The sequence below is a fragment of the Phoca vitulina genome, unplaced genomic scaffold (genome assembly GCF_004348235.1).
Source record: "Phoca vitulina isolate PV1807 unplaced genomic scaffold, GSC_HSeal_1.0 scaffold40, whole genome shotgun sequence".
In the NCBI taxonomy this organism is placed as follows: domain Eukaryota; kingdom Metazoa; phylum Chordata; class Mammalia; order Carnivora; family Phocidae; genus Phoca; species Phoca vitulina.
The window spans coordinates 15,806,310-15,828,421 of record NW_022589743.1 but is presented as its reverse complement, the minus strand read 5'-3'; the positions used below and the strand labels follow the sequence as shown (position 1 = coordinate 15,828,421).

Here is a 22,112-nt window from a genome sequence, read left to right as displayed (position 1 = left end):
GTCCTTTGCAGAAAAAGTTTGCCAGCCCCTGATCTAAGTCTTTCTTGGGTGAGCTGACTTGTGACTTGTGCACGAGTTCTTTCTCATGCATGGTCTCTCAAACACACACGTGTGCGCACACACATAATTTCCTAATACATTGTCAACTTCCTAACTTCAGTGATTATGCTTAATTCCAGAGACTCATATTGCTGTACTACAAATTTATTTTCAAAGCAGTAAATTTGCAGTTTTTTTGTTTGTGAGTCCACTCTACAAAAGGCGTGCAAAAATTATTTATTCCTTGTTCCTTGGAGGTGATATAGTTGAAGATTTTCTGGAAAACCTTTTTCACACCAAACTCAGATATGCTTCATGATGAGCAAATATTTAGATTAGAATTATTATCTTTTTTAAAGATTTTATTTATTAGAGTGAGAGAGTGAGCACAAGCAGGTGGGGGGGCAGAGGGAGAAGCAGGTTCTCCGCTGAGCAAGGAGCCCAATGTGGGGCTCAATCCCAGGAACCCGGGATCATGACCTGAGCCGAAGGCAGACCCTTAACCAACTGAGCAACCCAGGTGCCCCTAGATTATGTTGAGTCTCCATTTTAAAAATATCTGACAATGTTTAATTGGCATTTTGGGGGATTGGCCAAATAGGGTACAATATTGCATTATTAGTCCTACATTTATCACCTACATTCCATTTTGGTTTAATTGGCTTTCTTTTTATTTCTTTTTTTTCTTTCCTGATTTTTAATACCACAGAATCATCCAAGTACCAATTGAAAGTCATCTTTTAACATTATAAACACAATATTGCTCCAGTGACCCTTTTCCTGACAAGTACAGCAGATCATTGACAAAGGGGCACATACTTTCCTGTCCTTCTGTAAGGTTACAGTTAATGGTTTTCCTTTCTTTGATTATCAGAGACTCACTGCAGGCAGTGTTCATTTCTGCACCTAAGAATGTTTCTGAAAAGTTGGATCACTAATGATGCCTGCCAAGTTGAATGTACACAAAGTCCCTAATATCCTGTTTAATTAACTTTGAGCATTCACGGATGCTTCAGGAGAGCATATAAAGCAGCATGTTTGATGTAAAACAGACTCTAGACTCATGTATTTTTTTTCTACCCCATGAACTATTTCGCTTTCTCTTTTCCCTTGGCCTTATGCTTGAATAAACAAGGCCTCTAATTTTTCTTTAAGTTATTCTCATGTTCATGATTTCAGGTTTTTGTACTGTGGTGTAGCTTAGACTTATTCCTTACTGTAAGGAAACCTAACAGCAATGTGATATAAGTTTTTTTTTTTTTTAAAGTGGGGGTGCAGGGAGCCTAGTTCATGGCTACTTTTAGGACCTGATAGATAATCCTAATACCTCTTTTCCTAATGAAAATGATCCAAAATACTTTGAAAATTAAAAACGAAAATAGGAAGAAGGGGATTTGACTCCTGATTATTAACTAACTGATGGGAATCATCCTGAAATTTCAGACACGTGCATGTGCTCTGCAAGTTTTATCTGCCATCTTGGAAGGCTCAAAGCAGTTTCTTTCTGTTGCTGAAGATACCAGTGACCACAGAAGGGCTTTCACTCCCTTCTCCGTGATGATTGCATCCAGCATTAGAGAATTGCACAGATGTCTTTTGTTAGCCCTGGTGGCTGAGTCATCCTCACAGACCCTAACTCAGATAATTAAGGTAAACGTGCCAAGTTATCCATAGGTTCTGGAGGGGTTTTGTCTGTTTCAGTTTTGTATAATGTTTTACATTGTCCAAAAGTAATTTGACTTAAGAATATAACTAAGTACTAATTTTATTTAAAGATATCCTATTTGGAACTCTTAACTGGTGATTTTATTTAAAGCTATCCTGTTGTGCCTACTTGTTTGATCTTACCTATAATCTCTGTATATCCAAATAAATGATTTACTAAAAATACTCCTATTTTTAGTATTAAGTTGTACCAATGAGAATACAAGTGCTATTCCCCTAAAAAAAAAAGGACAAAAAAGAAAAAGACTGATTTTCAAATAAGGATGAAGACTTTTCTTCTTTAATTAAATGCTGTAAAGTTTGTGTCTGTGCTGTGGCTTAATCAGACCTGTTGACGGGCTCTTCTTGTATTTTGCAGTGCCTCGCGAATTTAGTATCGAATTCACCATACAACCGTCTGAAACTCAGCCTGTTGACCAAAGTCTGGAACCAGATAAAGCCTTATATTCGCCACAAAGGTTGGTGGTAGTTTAAAGTCAGTTGCTTTTTTATATCAATCAAATCTAGATTATTAGTTTAAAAGGTATTTAGAGCATTTTTATAGCTCTAAGATATCCCTGCTTATTCTCAAGTTTTTGGGGAAACCAGCTATTGCCAGAACCCCACTTTTGACCTCTGAAGCCCCAGTAGACACCACTCGAAGGAAGTGAGGTGGAGAATTAATTGTAAAGATTACTGGCTCTTCGCTACTTCAGTGCAGTGACTTTAGAATTAGGGGTGAGCCAAGTGCCGGGGAGCCCCCTCTGGTATATAATACACAGTTCATATCCTTCAGGCAAAAGTAAGGATGGATGGGGGTGCCTGGGTGACTCAGTTGGTAAAGCATCTGACTCTTGATTTTTGGCTCAGGTCCTGATCTCGGGGTCATGAGATTGAGCCCCACATCAGGCTCCATGCTCAGTGGAGAGTCTGCCTGAGATTCTCTCTCCCTCTCCCTCCTCTATCCCTCCCCCCACTTATATGCACTCTCTCTCTCAAATAAATAGATAAATCTTTAAGAAAAAATAGGAAGAAGTAAGGATGGATGGACAGTCAGAGACATCATTCTCTTTTTGGAAAGAAAAACTGGAATATAAAACCTAACTTCTTGAACATTATCTCCTCTGAAGTTCGGATAAAATTCCAGAGCCTCAAGTCCCCACTGGCTACAGAGTCTTACTTCGTGTTGTTTCTTGGCTTACTCCCACACAAAATATATATGTGCCGTAGCACTTGCCTGGAGAATAGTTGTTCCTTTTGCTTGCAAGCTTTAGGATCAGACCACATTCTGGTAGGTTAAGTTTTTCAGTGTGAATTCTAGTACTTGAAGGAGGTGGCGATGTTTCTGTGGCGTTGTGGGAGGGCTGGTGGACCTGGAGTCAGGCTGAGGGTCTGCAGCCCAGTCCCACTTCTGCCATCTCAGAACTGCGGCTCTGTCAGAGCCTCGTTTCCTCCTCACAGGGAGAAGTAAACCCACCTCATAAGATGTTTATAAGGCTTAAATGAGGTAATCATGTGTAAACTAAGTCCAATTCACTTGTTTCACCAATGTGTAAAATGGGACCCAGAAAGATAAATCCTGCCTTGAGGTCTCTCATCATGTTAGTGGCAGAAGTAAGATTGAAACAACCCAAGCCTTTGGGCTCAGTGTCCTGATCATTCCCCTGCACCAGCTTTTCTTCATCTGCAAACTGAGGGGAGTGGATCAGGTCTCAAAAGCCCCTTCCAAGTGTCTGGCTTTGTCCTCCAGCATTTTTATTATTCAAATGGTCAAACCCACAGAAATTTGAAAGACTAGTACAGTGAACATCTGCATACCTCTACCTAGGCTTGACAGTTGTTAACATTTGTCATGTTGGCTTTGTCTCTGCATATGTGTGTCTGTGTCCTTGTGTATACATATGTGCGTATAAATATGTGTATTTTTGAACCATTTGAAAGTCAATTACAGGGCGCCTGGGTGGCTTAGTCTGTTAAGCGTCTGCTTTCAGCTCAGGTCATGATCTCAGGTCCTGGGATCAAACCCCACTTTGGGCTCCCCGCTCAGCGGGTAGCCTGCTTCTCCCTCTTACCTCCGCCCCTCCCCCTGCTCATGTTCTCACTCTCTCTCAAATAAATAAAATCTTTAAACAATTTTTTAAAAGTCAATTACAGGGGCGCCTGGGTGGCTCAGTCGTTCTGTGTCTGCCTTCGGCTCAGGTCATGATCCTAGGGTTCTGGGATCGAGCCCCTCGTCGGGCTCCCTGCTCAGCGGGAAGCCTGCTTCTCCCTTTCCCACTCCCCTTGCTTGTGTTCCTGCTCTTGGTATCTCTCTCTGTGTGTCAAATAAATAAATAAAATCTTTAAAAATAAAAATAAAAAGTCAGTTACAGACATGATATTTCATCCTAAATACCTCAGCACCCATCTTTTAAGAATAAAGACAATCTCCTAAGAAACGCACCACTATTCTCACACCTAAGAAAATTACATTGATCCCATAGTATCATCTGGTATCTGCTCCACATTCAGATTTTCCCCATATGTCTCAAAGAGTCTGTCCTTGTTTTTTTGTAAGAACTTGGGTTCATTCCGGGTTCGTGCATTGCGTGTCATTATCCTGTCACTCTAGTCTCTTCTAATCTAGAACCATCCCATCAGCCCTTTCTTTCTTTCACCACACTGATGTATGGATGAGGCCCAGAGGGTTGTCTTCCAGCACGTTTCACATGCTCAGTTTGCCAGATAGTCTCTTGACAGTGTTGTTGAACTTCTGTTTCTGTCCCATGTCGTTCTCTAAGCCAGACGTTAGGGCTAGAGGTTTAATTCGATGCAGGTTAACCAAGGATGCCCTAACTCTTCATAGCCTGCGGGGGTGATTATGACCCCACAGTGATAGTGATTCCCGCTAACTTTGACAGATGTGAATGTTCGAGTGTCAAGCCTCACTCTCTTGGGAGCCATCGTGTCCACTCACGCGCCTTTACCTGAAGTCCTGCTGCTCTTACAGCAGCCCTGTTCTTCCGGACTCAATAGCAATTCAGCGACTCCCCACCTCGGCACTCCTGACTGGTGGAAGAAAGCCTCCTCAGGACCTTTTCTGGAGGAAGCATCAGTTAGCTCCCCTAAGGGGTCTTCGGAGCCCTGCTGGCTCATCCGACTCTGCATTTCCACTGTGGTACTGCCCAAGGAGGATTCCTGTTCCGGTAGCGATGCTGGCTCTGCGGCAGGAAGCACCTATGAACCATCCCCCATGCGGCTGGAGGCCTTACAGGTAGGAGGTTTCAGCTCCTCATTTCTGAAATGGAAGTAATCATTCTGCCTTCAAAGGGTGCTGGATTGTGAGGAGTGAGTCCATGAAAATAATGTAAAACCGAGCCACAGGCCAGTGGTGTTAGTGGGAGTTGTATTTCAGGTGTGAGTGCTCCGTTGTTTTGTTTTTGGTGGAGGTTGGGAGAAGACTTGGTTGTAAGTGTCAGATGCGGTCCTTTTTGGTGCAAGCCATTTTAGTCACCTCCGTTTTTATGTGACAGGTGGGTACGCTAGATTATATAGTAACTCCGAAAAAAATTGCACAGTTCATCTTTGATTTCTGCAACTTTAAGTAAGTGTGTAATTTTCCGTAACTTCTCTTTCATCTTCTGTCTGCTTAGAGACAACAAAGTAATTGCTTCTTCAAAGGAAGAAAACGATCCTAGATTAACGTACTCGCTTCTTCTGTACTCAGCTGTGATCTAAGACATGGGTTTGGTTCTGCACTCTGCTGCTAATTGTGTGGTTGATATTAAATATGCCCTGTAACCTTAAACTTTTTCAGCCTTAGCCCCTTCAGCTGAAGTATTCGATTAGTCCCTGTCTCAGAAAATTGTTCCCAGGCTTAAATAATATTGCCAGTCTTAATGAAACACATTTCACAAATTGTAGAGCACCATGAAATTATATGATACAGTTAATTGATTTCAGTCATAAAATAAAGATTATGGTTGTTCATTTCATTCAACATTAGAATCCTGCCCCTTGTTAAGTGTGAGTGATGTCTGTTAATATGAAAGCACTTTTCTGGATGTTGCAGCCCCGCATGGCATTCAGATCTTGGGGGTTATTCCTCTGTTCCCTTTGCAGGTGTTGGCTCATCTGGCCAGGGGCTACTTTTCAATGACTCAAGTGTACTTAATGGAGCTTGGAGAGGTGATTTGCAAGTGCATGGGGGAAGCAGATCCATCCATTCAGCTTCATGGAGCAAAGGTAACTTTCATGAACAGCCACCTGCTTTTTTCTTCTCTTCCTTTATGTTCTTCCCTCTGCTGCATGTCTGTCCGTTCTGAGGTTTCTTACAGAGGTTTCAGGTAGGGAAAGTCATACGTTCCTTTATTTTCAGCTCTAATACAAAAACCCAAAGAATTCATCTGGTGATAAATTACCAATATATTTCTGGTGATTTTGTTCCTGAAAGAATGCCTCTGACATAGGAGTTGCTGAGAAAGGAAAGAAAATTCAGTCGGAAATTGTTTCTCCCCTTGATCTGAGGTCATCTCCAAACAAGTGAGGTTTTCTACCTCCGTAATTATAATACTGTGCTTTGATAATCTATTTCTTTTACCTCGGCAGCTTCTGGAAGAACTGGGTACAGGCTTAATACAACAGTATAAACCAGACTCTACCATAGCATCTGGTCAGAGAGTGCCAGTCACCTTGGTGAGTATGTGTCAGTTCACCGTTTTCTCTTTTCTTAGTGCTTCAGTCAGTTTTGAGGCTCACTGAGAAAGTGAAGTAAACAGCATGACTTCTTCCAGTATCAAAAACTAGTTTATAATCTGTGCTGACATGATACTAGCACGAATAGGATTTATTTGCGCTTCAGTGTCTTTGCAGTTCCGTGTGTGGTCGAATTATGTGTAACATACAGCCAGCAATTTGAAACACCAACATTTCTTCTGCATAAAACCTAGTTTGGTTACTCATCCTGCCCAAGAGGCAGACTGGAAAGATGGGAAGAGACAAGCATTTGGAATCAGAAGACAGGAGATCAAATCTAGGAAGCACCATTAATGGGTGTACGAGCATAGTTTCCTCATAAGGAGGAATAATAATCTTTAACTCCTGGGGCTGTTGGAAGATTGAAATGTAAAGATGCTGGCACATGGTAGGTGCTCGATAGACGTCAGTTCCCGTAACTCCCTCTCTGCTGCGCCCCCGTGGTTCCCATTAAAGTCCTGAGATCTTAGGTGGTTGCTGCTGTCCCCACACTGTGCCCATCCTCTGGAGGTGTGAACACGTGACCCTACCAAAAGTGATGGGTTTTCCTCCTGCCCTCCTCATCCTGCCACTTCTTTCCCCTTTGCAACTTCCATCATCCTTGCAAGGAATTAAGAATACCTAGCCCTAGTCCTTTCCCGAGACTGCCACTAAAGCTAGAATGTCACCATTCACAGGGAGATGAGTTGATTTGCTCAGACAGACCTGAGTTTGCATCCAGACTTCTCCCCCTGCTTGTCAAGTGACTTTTAGGCAAGACTCTTCTGTTCACATTTGTGTATTATTTTATCTGTATAAAAGGGATACACTTGCTATATTACTTGTCAGTTGCTGAGTAGTAAATTATCAAAACACTTAGCAGCTTAAAACAACATACATTCTCTCACATAGTTTCTGTGGCCCAGGAATTGGGAGTAGCTTAGCTCGGGTCTCTCTGAGGTTGCAGTCAGGATGCCGGCAGGGGCTGCAGTTCACTGAACCTGACAGGGGTTCGAGGATCTTCTTCCAATAGGGCTCACTCACATACCTAGCAAGATAGCACTGGCTTTTGGCAGTGGGCCTCGCTTACCTCCTCCCCATGAGGACCTCTCCAGAGGGCTGCAGGGTGTCCTCCTGACACAGCAGTTGGCTTCCCCCACAGCAAGAGAATCAGGAGAGAGCAAGACAGAAGCTGCCGTGTTTTTATGACCTTGCTTTGGAAATTTCACATTGTCATTTCCACAGCCCACTACTGGATACACAGGTCAGCTCTAGCCAGTGTGGGGGCGGAGGGCCACCTCCTTAACATAGGAGGCGAGAATCACTGTGGGCCATCTTGGAGGCTGGCGAGCATACCTGTCCAAAGTCTTCTGGTTTGGGGTGGGAAAGGTCCAGATTGGGTTTCTAGGAGTTGGGATTTAGGGGAGGATAGAACTGGGCTGTGGGATACATGGTAAAACTCAGGACTAAATCCATGGGGCAGAAAGTAGAGGTACCAAACCACAGACAGATTTGCAAATGCACATGAAATCCCCGGGTTTTTAGAAAGCATGGGAAGGAAACTGTTCAAGGTACTCTTCGGGTGCCTACCTTGAGATCTTTAAAGTGAGTTCAGTTTTCATAGTGCTCACAACAGCCCCCTGCTCAGTTTAAGAGTCTCCATTATGCACTGGGCCCTATGTGAGGAACTTCACACACAGGGTTACATTTTCCTCTCACCCACACTCTGCCAAGTAGACAGCTTTGCCCTGTTCTCCTGAAGAGGAAGCTACACTTAGGTTCGGTGACTTGCCCGAGGTTGCAGAGACGGGAAGCAGCCGCTGAAGGATCCAACTCTGCCTCTGGATCCCGCGCTCTTTGGACTCTGGCACCCGTCTCTGGGCTCTGCAGGACCCTGACGCCCATTAGCAAGTTACACCATCTCTTCGTGCCTCAGTTTCCTTGTGTGAAGGTAGAGATAATGACAGATGCTTGGTTTATTTGCGCCGAGGACTGCAGTGGGTAGATCTGTGTGAGGCACTGAGAGCAGCGGCTGCTGCCATGACCACCATCATCTTCCCCCTGCTCCTCACGATCATCTTCTCTGGCCGCCTGACTGTAGCAGACCATTTCCTGGTCGGTCAAGTGGAAGGATGCAGTCATCGTTTTCTGAAGCCCCTTCCATTGCTGTGGAAGGACTACTGGAAGCATTAGAAAAAGCCGCTGCTTCACAGAAGGACGTTTGGTTACTACAGCCCCCGTGGTAGTGTTCGCGTCGAGTTGGGTCCACTGTTGGCTCTTGGGCCACGGCTTTGACTGTGCCCCTGTTCCAGGTGGTGACATTCTGGACTATGATGCTGAACGGCCCTCTGCCCAGAGCCCTGCAGAATTCCGAGCACCCGACCCTGCAGGCGAGCGCCTGTGACGCCCTGTCTTCCGTCCTGCCCGAAGCCTTCAGCAGCCTGCCGGTAACCCGGGGAGTGTTTCCTCAGCCCTGAGTGGCGCCATGAGCATCTGAGCTTCAGTCTGATTCAGATTCTTTTTCATTTTGAGCCAGTTCTCAACATGCTCTCTGAGAAAAGGGGGCTCAGTCGACTTGAGTTGGGGGCAAGGGCGGTGATAAAACTTAGAATCTTAACGTCTCGGGAGAGCTTTTTCTCCCTGTGCTTAGAGGGCGGGTGGCGGAAGTGGGGGGAGAGGCTTGGAGGTGAGAGACATTTCCGAAAGCTTTTGAAGCCAAAAGTTAGGAAGACCTGGGTCTAAGTCCCAGCTCTTCCACTCTCCGCCTCTCTGATGATCTTAACTTCTGTAAAACAGTTTTATCCTCTATAAAATGGGCACAACGTGATGAATAACGTGAAGTGTGTGGCCGTACTTGGCTGGTGCCCACCGCCGGACAGGGTATTCTGGCGGCTTCCCTTCTGTAGTCCCCAGTGGCATTTGGGTCTGCTCTTAGCTTTCACGAAGGAGCAGAATACAGTGACCCAGGTCACGTTGTGTTAAAGGTCACAGATGCCGTGTGTGCAAACACTCCCCAGTGCTGGGGTCCGAAGTGAACCTCTGTTCTCTGCCGAGATAGCTTCAAGGTCTCAGTTGTGTTCAGCTCCCAAATATGAACTCAGACACAGACTCATCACGGTTGCCTGTCGAGGACAGTGGCTCATAGTTCTTTCAGTCTCGCTTTTCCTTCGCCAACCTTTCTCACTGCAGAGTGACAAGCAGATCCTATGCATCACCATGCTGCTTGGGCTGAATGACAGCAAGAACCGATTAGTGAAAGCTGCGACCTCGCGGGCCCTTGGAGTCTATGTGCTTTTCCCCTGCCTCAGACAGGTTAGAGCAAGCCCGCCCCGCCCTCCCGTGCCTGCGATGGGCCAGAGCGAGAGTGCTTTGGGTGCATATAGAGCTGGATGGTAAAAGGACATGACATTGCTTTGAATCTGGTTTCCTTAATTGCAACTTTATAAAATATGGTAATGCCTGTACTGCCCAGGACCCTCAGTGCCCAGGTGATGTTTAAATTAATGAATAATTGGGAAAAAAAAAAAGAAAGAAATGAGACATTACGGTGTGATAGTAATAATTTGGAGAGCTGATAAAATTTTTACTAAGAAGGAAATAAATTTCTCCTTCACTCTTAGCTGTGACATTTATCTCCCTGAGAAGTGTGTAATTAGAGTGTATTTTAGAAATGCATTTCATTGTCAACATCCTTTCCCAAGGTGGCAATCTAAGCACAGAATTCACAGATAACTGTCACGGACCAGGTTATAAGATGTTCAACAAGAGCAAAATCCATAGGCTCCTTGGGTGTGCATGGCACATACCAAAATCATGGGAGACCCCCCTCTGGGGTTTTAGTGAGCGTCCAAATTGTAACATAGTTGAACAGTAAATTGAATAAACAAATGTTGATTTTCAAATAGAAATTTGTGGTAAAGACTTAAATCTTTCTCAGAAAATAAATATCAGAATCCCAAGCAGCCGTGTGAGCTCGTCAAGTAACTACGGTGTTTTGTTTTATCTTATAGGATGTCATATTTGTTGCAGACACAGCAAATGCAATATTGATGTCACTTCAAGACAAATCTCTGAATGTCCGAGCCAAAGCAGCCTGGTCCCTGGGCAACCTGACAGACACTCTGATTGTCAACATGTACGTGACTCAACTCATTTCCCCTGGGTGACTTCTGAGACTGAGGTCCCTGGAAGATATCTTTGATCTCTACTATAAAAAAAAAAAACTAACAGTAATTCTCCCATATTGGGTAGTCAGTCTTCCTGCTTTGTTTTGTTTTCTATTACTTCAAGTAATAAGATAATTAAGTTGTGGGGCCCCTGGGTGGCTCAAGTCAGTTAAGTGTCTGACTCTTGATTTCAGCTCAGGTCATGATCTCAGGATTGTGAGATTGAGCCCCACATTGGACTCCATGCTGGGTGTGGAGCCTGATTAGGATTCTCTCTCTCCCTCTCCCCCCTCCCCCCAAAAATCAGCAAGTTGTTTTTTATATATGTGTGTGTTTGTGTGTGTATGTGTATATATTTAATACTGTATGCTGATATAAGTAATATATCCACATTATAGAAAATGTGGACAATATAGAAGTAGAAATTCAAAACCATGGTAATAGTTGCACTACTTTTTAAATGTCAAATTTGTAATTTTTTAAAGTAATATATTCACAGGTTAAAAACATTCAAACAATACAAAAGAGGCATTCCATCTAGAGCCTTGCTCCTACCTTGCTCCCCTCCCTGGAGGCAAGTGTTGTCCTCATATGATAGCGTCCTGCTTTTCATTGCTGCGCTCTCACGTATAATGTGTATAAGCATTCTCCCAACTTTTATAGATGTGAATTACTGTTAGACAGTCATCACGGTGCCGTGATCATTTAACTGCTCCCCTGTTATCAAACGTCTGCATTATTTTAGGCTTTGATATGCAGTGAACATTTTGGTGCATGAAATCTTTATTTTTTTTTTTAATTTTTTTATTGTTATGTTAATCCCCATACATTACATCATTAGTTTTAGATATAGTGTTCCATGATTCATTGTTCGTGCATAACACCCAGTGCTCCATGCAGAACGTGCCCTCCTCAATACCCATCACCAGGCTAACCCATCCTCCCACCCCCCTCCCCTCTAGAACCCTCAGTTTGTTTTTCAGAGTCCATCGTCTCTCATGGTTCTTCTCCCCCTCCGATTTCCCCCCCTTCATTCTTTCCCTCCTGCTACATTCTTCTTCTTCTTTTTTTCTTTCTTAACATATATTGCATTATTTGTTTCAGAGGTACAGATCTGAGATTCAACAGTCTTGCACAATTCACAGCGCTTACCAGAGCACATACCCTCCCCAGTGTCCCATCACCCAGTCACCCCATCCCTCCCACCCCACCCCCCACTCCAGCAACCCTCAGTTTGTTTCCTGAGATTAAGAATTCCTCATATCAGTGAGGTCATATGATACATGTCTTTCTCTGTTTGACTTAGGTGCATGAAATCTTTATTTTGAGATACACTTTTTGGTCACATTCCTAGAGGTGGACCTACTGGGTCAAAAGGTATAAACTATAAGTTCTTGGTATAATCTGAACAGATTTGTTGAGCTGTTTTCCCAAAATTTTGATAGTTATACTAAGTGAATGTATGTGTATATGTGTATGTTTAACTGGGTTTTACCATTCAACATGTTTTGCCTGCTTTGGATGGAATAGGGAGACACCAGACCCAAGTTTCCAAGAAGAGTTCTCTGGTCTCCTGCTCCTGAAGATGTTGCGATCAGCTATAGAAGCATCCAGGGATAAAGACAAGGTAGACCCACAGCACTAGTATTTCTCAATTCAGTACTTAGCGTATTATGGTTTTGTCCCACCAAATTTATCCCTGTTCAGAGGAGATTGAGAGAGTACTGAGGGTATAATGTGGCCTACTCCACCTTGCATGGTTTCTCTCCTGTCTCCTGTGTCCTGAAAAATATCAGTGCTATTTGTAATACCACTCCATGATCTGCCCACGTTTGTTTTAATATTAATCTGCTTTTGTTTTGTTTTGGTTTTTTCCAAAAAATCTTTAAGTAGAAGTGACAAGTCAGAAGGATGAGCAACTCTTGGCTTTGAATATCCCCGGTTGGACTAATAAACTGAAAGCATAGAAATGGGTTTTAGGGTCAGGCAGACATGGTTCAAATCCTGGCTTGCCCTTTAGTAGCTGGGTGACGTTTGGTGTATTATTGAACTTCTCTGAAGCTCAGTTTCCTCATCGTGGACGTGGAATCTCAGTGGCCTTGGAGCTGCTTGTGCTGAAGCACCTAGCATAGCACCTGACCCATACTGAGTACTTAGCACAGTGATTCTGAAAACCTAACGAAACCCTGCCTTGGACTCATTGGTTCAGAATTTCTGGGATTAGGACCTGGGAATTGGTTTCTGAAAAAGAAAGCTCCCCAGATGATTCTAGTATGCTACAAAGGTTGAGACTCTAATGGAAAAGTACTAGACTGGAATTTTGAAACCTCAGCTCTCCTCCTCACCTTGCTGCAAGCCAGCTTTGCCCTGTTGCCCCTGGGCCTTCCATACCATCTCTGCAAAACGAGGAAGACAGAGCTCTCTGAAGTCTACTCTAAAGACATCAGTGAGGAGCTGTGGAGGACCTCACCTTTCTGATGGCACGGGCTGTTCACCACACAAGACCTTTATAGAGTTTCAAGAAGCTACACCTTTACAGGCTGCTTGTCTCATTGGCTGTCTTGCTTTAAGATGTCTAAGACTTCCTGGGTTTTTTTAAAATACTTTCTGTAACATCATTTTGGCAAAGCAGATTTCTAACGCTGTTTTGTTTTTTGCTGTTTTTTTTTTTACATTTTTTTCTAGGTAAAAAGCAATGCAGTCCGGGCCCTTGGAAATTTGCTTCATTTTTTGCAGCCATCTCATATAGAAAAGCCCAGGTTTGCTGAAATCATTGAGGAGTCCATCCAGGCCCTAATTTCTACTGTTCTAATTGAGGCTGCCATGAAAGTCCGATGGAATGCCTGTTATGCAATGGGGAATGTATTTAAAAATCCTGCTCTTCCATTAGGTAAGAAAGTCTCCCTCTTCTCTCTGGTGGAGGGCCCTAGGACAACACACACCAGTCTACATTGTTATTGAAGATGTTCCTCACATTGCTACTTATCACAGTGTTAGAAAAAAATGGAACTGTTCCGAACACCCAAGTTTAGGGGAATGGTTGAGATAAATCATAGTATATATATTCAAAGGGATGGGTGTTTTTTTAAGATTTTATTTATTTGAGAGAGAGAGAGAGCACGAGCAAGGGGGAAGGGCAGAGGGAGAGGGAGAAGCAGACTCTCCGCTGAGCAGGGAGCCTAATGTGAGGCTTGATCCCAGGACCCTGAAATCATGACCTGAGCCAAAGGCAGATGCTTAACCAACTGAACCACCCAGGCACTCCTCAAAGGGATCTTTTAGAATTATGTTTACAACAAGTTTTTGATAATCTGGTCAAGTACTTCTGATGTTAAGCAAATTAAAACAGGATATGAAATTGTTTCTACAGCATGATCTCAATGAATGGGTAGAAAAAAGGACTGAAAGGAAATTAACCTAATTAATAACAGTGGTTGCCTCTGGAAGGGATGATGAGTAGGATATTTTTCTGCTTTCACTTTCTAAATTTTCTACAAGAGCATATGTTGTTTTAACCGCAGGGGGTAAAAATGAAGAAGAAAAAGTGGCATGGAAGAAAGGGTAGAAATTGGAAATCCCATGTCAGCCCTTGGTACCGAAGTGGGCTGCTGCATAGAAGGAGGGCATCGAAGTAATGACCTGCCGTGTACCGTGATAGAACATCGGTGGCTAATAGCTGCTTAGGCATGTGGGTCGTAGCTTCCAAATCCCGTTCACTTTCCTTACCAGCATTTGCTTTATACGTTTGTCTCTGTGACAGGGTTTGAGACAAGGTGTGTTCCTGGGGAGCTAAATCCATTCTGGAACAGCAGGGCATGCGTCAGGTTAGGGAAATCTGGCTCTGCTCCCCTTTATTGCCAAGAGCTCCCAGCCAGGGGGCACCTGGCTGGCACAGCCAGAAGAGCATGTGACTCTTGATCTCAGGATTATGAGTTCAAGCTCCACGTTGGGTGTAGAGATTACTTAAATAAATAAATAAACTTGATTAAAAAAATAAAAGGGAGCTAATGGAGAAGTAGCTTCTCTGCTTTTCCATGGAAGAAATAGCCTAACGTGACCTGTGGAGTTGGAGCTCGTTAAGGTGCATGTCTGCTTGCCTGTCTTCAAAGGCAACAGAGAGGTTGGGAGGGGCTAGGAGAGTTAGGGAAGCTGAAATCTATTCTGCTGCCCATCTTGAGGAAAAAGAATCCCCCACCCCCCAAAAATGGAGTGGGGAGTGGTAGCACTGATGAGGAAGAAAGCAGGCTGATTTCCTGAGACCATCAGGAAGGGAGAGAAGACAGAAATCTGGGCATCATGATCTCAAAATTAGACAGTTGCACCTTTGGTTAATCTGAGTACTCTGTTCCCCAGTCACTGCCTAAATAGTATTTTCTTTCTCTTTGCAATAAAATGCATGACTTGCTGTGTCCAGAGCAGTGTCTGGATGCTAATGCGGGTGAAGAAATACTCTTTTGTCAGCATGAACAAGGCTGGGCATACAGTTGAGCAGGTGCGCACTGCTCAGGAGCATCCGACTGAGAGAACAAGTGGGGCTACAATTCAGTCTGGGCTCCTCCACCAAGCCTTATGCCCTCAGGACAGCCTCTTCCCAGAGAAGAAGCCTCTTCCATGGTTGCCAAAGTCCCCATTTAGAGGAGCGAGTAGCAGAGGCCCCGAGCGTGCGGCAGGGTTGTTTAGGGAAATGGGAAGTTTGGGAGTCATTACTCGGCGCCTTCCCCAGAATCACACAGTCAGCGTTGGTCGCCCTAATCCTATAAGGTTAGTGTGAGAATTAAGTGAAAACATAGTGATTAGCTTGAGCACTAGTCTGTGTGCTTCCTCTGCCCCTTCCCTCTCCCCTGTTTATTTCTAAGCCTTCATTTGTTTCAATGCCAGTGGATTCTTTCTAGGAACAGCCCCGTGGACCTCCCAGGCCTACAACGCCTTGACGTCAGTTGTGACATCATGCAAGAACTTCAAAGTGCGCATCAGATCCGCCACTGCCCTTTCCATCCCGAGCAAGAGAGAGCACTATGGGTCTGTTGACCAGTACGTCCAGATCTGGAATGCATTGGTCACCGCCTTGCAGAAGAGTGAAGACACCACAGACTTTCTGGAATTCAAGTACTGTGCCAGCCTACGGACCCAGATCTGCCAGGCACTGATCCACCTCTTGAGCTTGGCCAGCGCCTCAGACCTGCCCTGCATCAGAGAAACCCTTGAATTGAATGGCGACATGGTGCAGTCCTTTATCCTACAGTTTCTAAAATCAGGAGCAGAGGGAGAGGACCCTAGAGCACCCCACGGCTCGCATGAAAGAGACCAGCTGGTCAGAAGGGCCCTGGAGCACGTAGGCAGCATCCAGGCACTGGCGGGCGACACAGCCAGGAGGGCCATCATGGGCTTTTTAGAAGATATCCTCACCGTTTATTTTGACTCGTCTGGATCCCAAATAGCGCTCCCAGAATTAACAAGTCGGTGAATAGTCCGCCATACTTCCAAGTGTCGAGTGGTAATAGAAAGACCCAAGCTTGAGTATCAGAAATGCAGGATTTAATTTTAGGGGCAGAAACAACCCGTTCACTTTTATTTAGAATAGGTTAGCGTCTATCCAAATTTTTCTCAAGGGCTCAGCCACTTTAGAGAGTGGTTCCACGGCATGGGCCACGGTCCGGACCGTTGGAGCCTCTGACCTGTGCGGCCGGAGCTGGGAGACAGGGTTGGGTGTGGGCCGAGCGGACTGGGCGGGCGTGAAGGGCGTTTAGCCTCAGAAGGTAGAGACATGAAACAAAGGAATTTAGGGATTAGAATGTTGTGTGTTGTGTCTCTGGGAATTGTTTTTCTTTCATAATAAAGTAATGAAAAATAGCGTGCCCACAATCTCCTCTGTTTTCAGATCAAGTTGCACTTATAGAAAGCTTCCCGCAGAGCTGATGTTCAGCCAGTTTGTACTGGGGTAGCTGCCTCAGTTGCTAAAATACTGAAAAGTTCCTTACAGATTGGTAAATAGCCACTGCACTGAGCTCCCCAGTACCAACCCTGGAAGCCTCTCCACGCCTCCCCACAACCCACTCACAGAAGCGTTGACCCCCGGCACAGAGAGGCTGCCCGAATAGGCCCGTGTCTGTTTCCCCCTGGCTGTAACACCTATTTCTGTCTCCGTTCCCTGATGTCCCGTGGGAAAGTGTGGTCCTATCCTCAATTGATGGTGGTTTCATCACCTTTGAATTTGTGCCTTAAAAAAGAATTATTTAATTTAGATGGTTAGAAAGGTTTTTAAATTACATTTTGATCATGTCTAAGCACTTATAAAAGTCACTTCTCACTGAAGAATTATTTACATTTAAATTTTGCATTCATCTCTTAGCCTCCAACAGTTTGTGAGAATTGATTTCAGGTAGGAATTTAGATACATAAAAGAACCAATTAAAATGATTCCATACTTATATTTGATCTGGGATAAATAAGAATCAAGATACATTGAAAGGGTTTTGGCGATACATTATTTAACTATTGTTATTTAGCTTAAAATATCTATTTTAGGCCATACGTGTGTCCTCAGCATTTCTCCTTTGCCCCTAAGTTGCTCTTTTCCCTCCACTGTGTTGCTGGTTGCTCAGGAAGTGCTGCCCAGGCAGTTTGGGAAACAGAGTAGTCCGGCAACTGAAGGCCCACTTTTCTATTGGTAGAATACCAGCCAGTTTCCAAAGAAATAGACCACAGGTACAGTAAAACACCCCTATAAAACATTCTTTAACTTTGCTTTTCTTTGGGGATGGTTCTGGACACGAATTGTTACAGAGGCCTGGGGCCCAAGTTGAACCTGTACTGATCTGATGATGAATCTCGAAACCTTCTCTTGAAGGGATACATCCTTAGTAGCAGCTCATTTACTTGTCACTTCCATAAAAGCAAAAATGTGGCGTAGATAGCCACTATTTGGGGGGCTCTCACTGGTGAGTTTCTTGATAAAATATTTGTGAAAAGACTTTGAATGGTTTGATTTGATGATTTGCTGTTTATCTTAAATCTCATTTAAAAAAAAAACAAAAACAAAACCTTTCCCTTCCATAAAGGTTTCCAGGTCTCCAGATGTTATTGAGTCCATATGCAGGGAAAGACCAGGGGTCAGCTGCTAGGAATTCTAGGTTATCAGGGTACAGTTCCTGCCTGGATGGGCTGCTGACTTCTCTCTGTGGCACTGTGGGGGTAACCCAGGGGCCGGAGCTCCCTCAGATGCCCGGGGCCGGGGCCTCAGGAAAGCTGCCATCCTGAAGGGAAGCCATGCAGACGATGAAGAGTTAGAACTGAGTCTGATGCAGAAACAATAGAAAGTTCAGCTCCACTTCTGAATCCTCATTCAGAATGCTAAGTTCTGAACTGTCTTTTGATATTTAAAAAAATTGGAGAAGGGGTCATCCAGGTACAGATGGCTAGAGCCTCCGTTTTTAACAAACTGACTGCATTAGGACACCTCACTTACTTTTGAACCGTTTCTGTGACCACTAAAAGAAATTCCCTAATTTCTACCCACTTCTAGAACTTGAGGAAGGCACACGTTGTAACCTCTTCTGTGGTATTAGTTAATGGGAAAGCAGGGGTCCTGTGGTGATTACAGGGCAGCAGAAACCTCCCATGGGATACCAGGGCAAGGGCTTCCTTGATTCTGACATTTGTGCGTGAATGCTGACCCTGAGCAGAACCCCACATAAGAGCTCTGTGAGTTCTAGCTGTTCTGGTTCACTTGGCCTTCACTTCCTTAATACAGTGCAGTGGTCAAGAGCCTGGGCTTAGATCCTGGCTCTGCCGCTTTCTATCTGTGAACATTTTGTGCCTTAGTTTTCTCATCTTGTAAAATGGGGATAAGAGTGACTACCTCATAAGGATGTTACAACGATTAAATGAGTTAATGTGTGGAAAGTTCTTAGAATAGCTTCTGGTACTCAATAAACGTCAGATATTTATTTTCCTTGAATTTTCAGAGGGCTAGACAGAAATACTCTCAACACACCATGACCTTTCGTGATGACAAATAGCTGGGTTGTCCTGACTGCTCCTTCAGGTGAGGTGTTACCTGGGCTGCCTCGGGAAGCTGACTCCAGCCGTGTGGGAGAAGCACTGCCCCAGGACCTTGGTATCCTGCCTTGCATCTTGCCCCTACAGGTCCCCCATGGACCAGGGAAAGGACCAGATGTGTGGGAGGCCACAGATTTAACAGGGCAGCAGTAACCCCTTCCCTAGTTCTGCTTCATGACCCATCTCTGAGGGCCGGTAAGAAATTACCGATCCAGTTTCCACAAGCTTTGGAATTACACCTGGGTTTTAAAGGACAAAGCTGCAACTTAATAATGACATCCGTGGGCAAGTTACTTGACCTCTCCTCTGGAAGCTGGGGAGAGCGGTACCTCAAGAGTTTCAGGGGTAGGTCACGTGATATGAGTGGAGCATCTGGCTTGGAGCACAGAGCAGGCGCTCAGTAAGAAAAGGTGCCCTCGTTAATGCTTTGCTTTGATGTCTTTCCTGGGCTTGAATGTCTGTCTCATTAGAGAGAGATTGGAGTGGGATCTTGGGAAAGGAGCGTCTGTCTGCTTTTAGTACAAAGCTTGAGTCTTCAGGTCGAAACGAAAGGGATCCTCAGCTCCCGTGGACAAGGGCATTATATTCGGGTTGGGGCCAAAGTCTCGGATACTCAGCATTCATTTGCCTTTCCTGTCCAGCACACCCAAGGACTACAGCAAGGCCATCAGCAACAACAGCTCATAGCACAAATGCGGGGGACGGGGGGTGGGGGTGGTAGACCGCTCTGCAGATAGAAGGCAAAGCTGCAGGAGCTTGGATCATTTGTAGAAGCCTTCCCTTGTGAACTACTGCTCTGCAGTTGGTTCCGTGACCAGCTAGGATTTACTGTGGGAATGCTGGCATTTTTAGAATGAGCAGATCTATTAACAAAATGTTACCACGTTAACATGTCAAATAAGAAAACCCAAATGGTCATTTTTATGGAGGCCGAAAGAGCATTCGATAAAGTTCAATGTCCTTTTCTGATCAAAATTCTTTTTTAAAAATAAAAAATACTTCGTTAACAGCATAAAATATACCTATCAGTGTCTTTGCTTAAAAAGTCAGAATCGAGACAAGCAAGCCAGTCATCACGATTATTACCTAACACTATACAAGATTTAATGGCCAAGGAGATGGTTAAACCAGTAATAGAATTTTCCAAGAAATTTTTTCGAAGAGAGTTTCTGAATTACCGTTATTTGTAGAACAGCAGTCTGAGAGACTGAATTCACAAATCACTATTTGCCGAAAGTCAAGAAAATCAACTCCGAAAATAATAGACCTCATAAAAGTTCTTAAATTCTTAAGGTAGGGGGTGCCTGGGTGGTTCAGTTGTTAAGGGACTGCCTTCGGCTCAGGTCATGATCCCAGGGTCCTGGGATCGAGCCCCGCATCGGGCTCCCTGCTCCGCGGGAAGCCTGCTTCTCCCTCTCCCACTCCCCCTGCTTGTGTTCCCTCTCTCTGTGTGTCTCTCTCTGTCAAATAAAATCTTTAAAAAAAAAAAAAAATTCTTAAGGTAGCCGTTTACAAATACGCCCAAACAAGTGGCTCTTCTGTATGTCAGCAATAACGAATGTGTTTTTTTTATGTTAAAAAAGATTCCATTCACAATAGTAACAAGAAAATAAAATACTTAGGAATAAATTTAAACAAAGCCAATGCAAATATTTTGTAAAAAATATTAAAAATTTTTCAATGGTCACAAAAGAAGACATTAAAAAGAGAAGGTATACCATGTTCTAGATGGAAGGACTCAATTATTATAAAAAGACCACCTTTCTTCAAATCTATAAATTTAAATTTCCATCAAAATCAAAATAAAATTTTTTTAAATGACAAAATGATTCTAAATTTCATCTACAAAAGTGAATGCAAAAATTCAAACCAAGGAATCCGCCTTTTAGCCACCACACTGTAGAAGAAAAGGGAATTTCTCCCTAAATTAGTGTGCCCCATGGAAGCACTTTTCCAGCCTTTGTAAATCCACGCCCCTGTCTGTTAAATACAAATCCATCTCTCCTTCCAGTCCTGGTCCTATCTCTCCACTCCAGATGCAGCTGTCATGAAGGGAAGGAGTAAACAGGACCATGAGCGAGGAACAGGAGAACTCAGAGCACCACCAACCTGGCACTAAGTTTGCCATTTCCCCCCTCTGGTCTCTCCTGGCCTGGACTCCAAGCAGACAGAGACCTGGACCTGCAGACCAGATGCAGACCAAAAGAGAAAAGCTCTCTATTTCCTGCTTTAGGAAAAGCAAAGAGGGCCCTGTAGGTCAGAGAGTGGGGGAAATTCCGTTTGTTATTGCTTCTCCCCTCCCCCACAGCAGCCCCTTGGAAAGCCCACTGCGGCAGGGGCTCTTAAGAGGCAGCCAGGCCGGTGCCTAAAACTACAGGGAGAAAACTCTTCTCTCCGTCCAGAGGAAGTGTGGTCCCGGCAGCAAGAGAGTGATGACCATTGCTTTCTCTCTCCCTCTTGCTTTTCTTATTTAACCTCTTTTTTTTTTTTTTTAAGATTTTATTTATTTATTTGAGAGAGAGAGAGAGAGCACATGAGAGGGAGAGGGCCAGAGGGAGAAGCAGACTCCCCGCTGAGCAGGGAGCCCGATGCGGGACTCGATCCAGGGACTCCAGGATCATGACCTGAGCCAAAGGCAGTCGCTTAACCAACTGAGCCACCCAGGCGCCCCGTTATTTAATCTCTTGATATGATAATATTTTGTTAATAGGACGTTGACCCCAAAGGGAAATTTGAAACTTCAGGAATGAAAGAAGAGCAACAGAAATGGGAACTATTTGGGTAAATATAATCGATTATTTTCTCATCTTGAGCCCATTATAACATGTATAATGTAAGTTTCACTTCCACAACATTGTCTGATGGGGTTTTAGCGAATGTAGATACAGTACATATGAAAATTATAAGAGGTAGGGTATAGGGATCTATATGGTAGTAAGATTTCTATACTTCACTTGAAGTGATAAAATATTAATCCTAAACAGACTATGAAAAGTGAAGTGTTTTGAAATCCCTAGAGAAACCACATTTAAAAATTACACAAAAGATACAGTAAAAAAACTAATAGGTAACTTAAAATGGAATACAAAAAAATATTCAGCTAAACCAGAAGAAAAGAGAAACCAGGAATGAAAAACATAGGGAACAAATAGAAAACAAATAATAAAACAGTAGCCCTATATCTAAACATGTCAACAATTAAATTCAAAAGACCTAAATTATGCTAGTTATAAGAGATTGTCAGGATGTAAAAAAAAAATTAAACACAAAAAAACCCCCTTAAAACCTAACTATTCGCTGTGTATAAGAAACCCATTTTAAGTAAATAGTGTAAGTTAAAAATAAAAGGACAAAAAACAGAAAAATACCATGCAGATATTAATCAAAGGAAAGCTGGAGTGGCTATATTAATATCAGACAAAACTGACCCCA

At 43.8% G+C, this 22,112-nt stretch overlaps 1 protein-coding gene across 2 annotated transcripts in view; it reads left to right on the top strand.

Annotated features, from left to right (window-relative positions):
* Positions 1-16,466, top strand: part of HEATR6 (HEAT repeat containing 6) — a 33,377-nt gene extending 16,911 nt beyond the window's left edge. The window contains exons 10-20 of one of the 2 annotated variants that reach the window (XM_032428876.1): positions 1,483-1,689; positions 2,123-2,222; positions 4,644-4,996; positions 5,845-5,967; positions 6,331-6,417; positions 8,769-8,903; positions 9,646-9,768; positions 10,467-10,591; positions 12,153-12,249; positions 13,308-13,512; positions 15,515-16,466. In XM_032428876.1, the coding sequence (XP_032284767.1) occupies positions 1,483-1,689; positions 2,123-2,222; positions 4,644-4,996; positions 5,845-5,967; positions 6,331-6,417; positions 8,769-8,903; positions 9,646-9,768; positions 10,467-10,591; positions 12,153-12,249; positions 13,308-13,512; positions 15,515-16,086 (2,127 nt within the window). In that variant the 3' untranslated portion in view covers positions 16,087-16,466. The remainder of the gene's footprint in view (positions 1-1,482; positions 1,690-2,122; positions 2,223-4,643; positions 4,997-5,844; positions 5,968-6,330; positions 6,418-8,768; positions 8,904-9,645; positions 9,769-10,466; positions 10,592-12,152; positions 12,250-13,307; positions 13,513-15,514) is intronic. The other variant, XM_032428877.1, reaches the window with a different exon arrangement.
* The last annotated feature ends 5,646 nt before the right edge of the window (positions 16,467-22,112 follow it).